General features: G+C 47.5%; 1 protein-coding gene across 1 annotated transcript in view; it reads left to right on the top strand.

The window, feature by feature from the left end:
* Nucleotides 1-991: 991 nt before the first annotated feature.
* LOC104529763 (transcription cofactor HES-6) overlaps nucleotides 992-1,319 on the top strand; it is a 1,778-nt gene continuing 1,450 nt past the window's right edge. Inside the window, exon 1 of the mRNA XM_010174160.1 lies at nucleotides 992-1,054. Coding sequence (XP_010172462.1) covers nucleotides 992-1,054 — 63 coding nt within the window. The remainder of the gene's footprint in view (nucleotides 1,055-1,319) is intronic.

The raw sequence follows: 1,319 nt of genomic DNA, 5'->3' as shown, positions 1-1,319 counted from the left end.
GAAGTGAGGAAGCATAAAAGCGCATTCTCATCCTGTGCCAAGTCTCCTCCAAAGGCCCGTCTGCTTCTGCACTAGCATTTCAGAACAGTGAACAGAAAAACACCCTTCCCCTCAAAGCCACCCAAGCCTCCTTGCAGCACAGGGGAAAAAAAAATCAAAGAAGTAAAAATCCCACAGAACTAACTTACCTCTAAGTTCATTTGCATCTGCAATGGACTCTAATTTTAATATTAAATTCTACACTGCAGCGAAGAACTAGAAGAGTTTCATATTTCCTACACCCAGCCATGTGCAACAGAGAATTTGGGTTCCCAAGAGGTAAATAAAGATCCTGTGTTTTCCCTAGAGGATTTCTGTGATGGAAACAATGTCCCTACAGGCGTCTGCTGTCAACAGTTTTTAATTGATCATCATTACCCTGTAATAATAATTCCTGGGAACAGGAACTCCTAGTGCTCCATTATTAAATTAAAAGACTGATTCAAAGATGTAAAATGGCTGGGGCTTGGGTTTAGCAGGTAAGAAGTGGCATTGCTTCAAGGAGATAAAGGGCAAAAAAGAGGGGTAGAAGGCATTTTCCCAGGTGTAACTCAACTGCTTCCCAGCTATTGTTTCCCTCCCTGGGAATCTGTGCAAATTGAGCGAGGAGCTGTGCAAGCTGCTCAGAGTGCGCCCATTTTCCTTCTCTTCTGCCCTAACAAAGGAGCCCTCCAAAGCCTGGCGGTGGAGGCTGGACATCTGTCGCTGTTTGGGGGGGCTGGCATGGTCATTGAAAAGAAGCAGTGACCTGTCAGCTTTGATTGATGGCCACAAACCTCTGGGCTCGACCCCTCGTGTGGGAAAAGAAGTCCCGCCAAAGCAAGTCCCCTTTCACATGCTAATTCTGGGTTATAAATACAGCGGAGGAGCAGCGGAGCAGCAAAGAGCCCATCGGGAAGGGGAGCGACCCACTGCCTGAGTGCCTCCTTCCACCCCCGTCCTCTGGGTTACGATGACTGCTGCGGCCACTGCCGGCGGCACCAACAAGCTTGCCAGCACCAAGGAGGAGAGGAAGGTAGGTCCCTCTGCACTGCTGCACCCACATGTGCTTGATGGCAGCCCCACCTGTGGCACATGAACAATCAGTGCCAGGGCTGCGGGCACAGCTTCTTGGAAAGAGAAAGGGGACACTTTTTTCCTTTTATTATAAATATATAAATTTAAACCATGTGTTTGTTTTTTCTGCTTCCTTACTCTGGCTTAGAAAGGTTTCCCTCTGTTTCGTTTGGGTAAACTCTGCTTAAAATGAGAGGGAGAATTGAGAGTTGATACCATCTAAG

The sequence above is a fragment of the Antrostomus carolinensis genome, unplaced genomic scaffold (genome assembly GCF_000700745.2).
Source record: "Antrostomus carolinensis isolate BGI_N321 unplaced genomic scaffold, ASM70074v2 scaffold33788, whole genome shotgun sequence".
Classification (NCBI taxonomy): Eukaryota; Metazoa; Chordata; class Aves; order Caprimulgiformes; family Caprimulgidae; genus Antrostomus; species Antrostomus carolinensis.
This window is presented reverse-complemented; position numbering and strand designations above follow the sequence as displayed.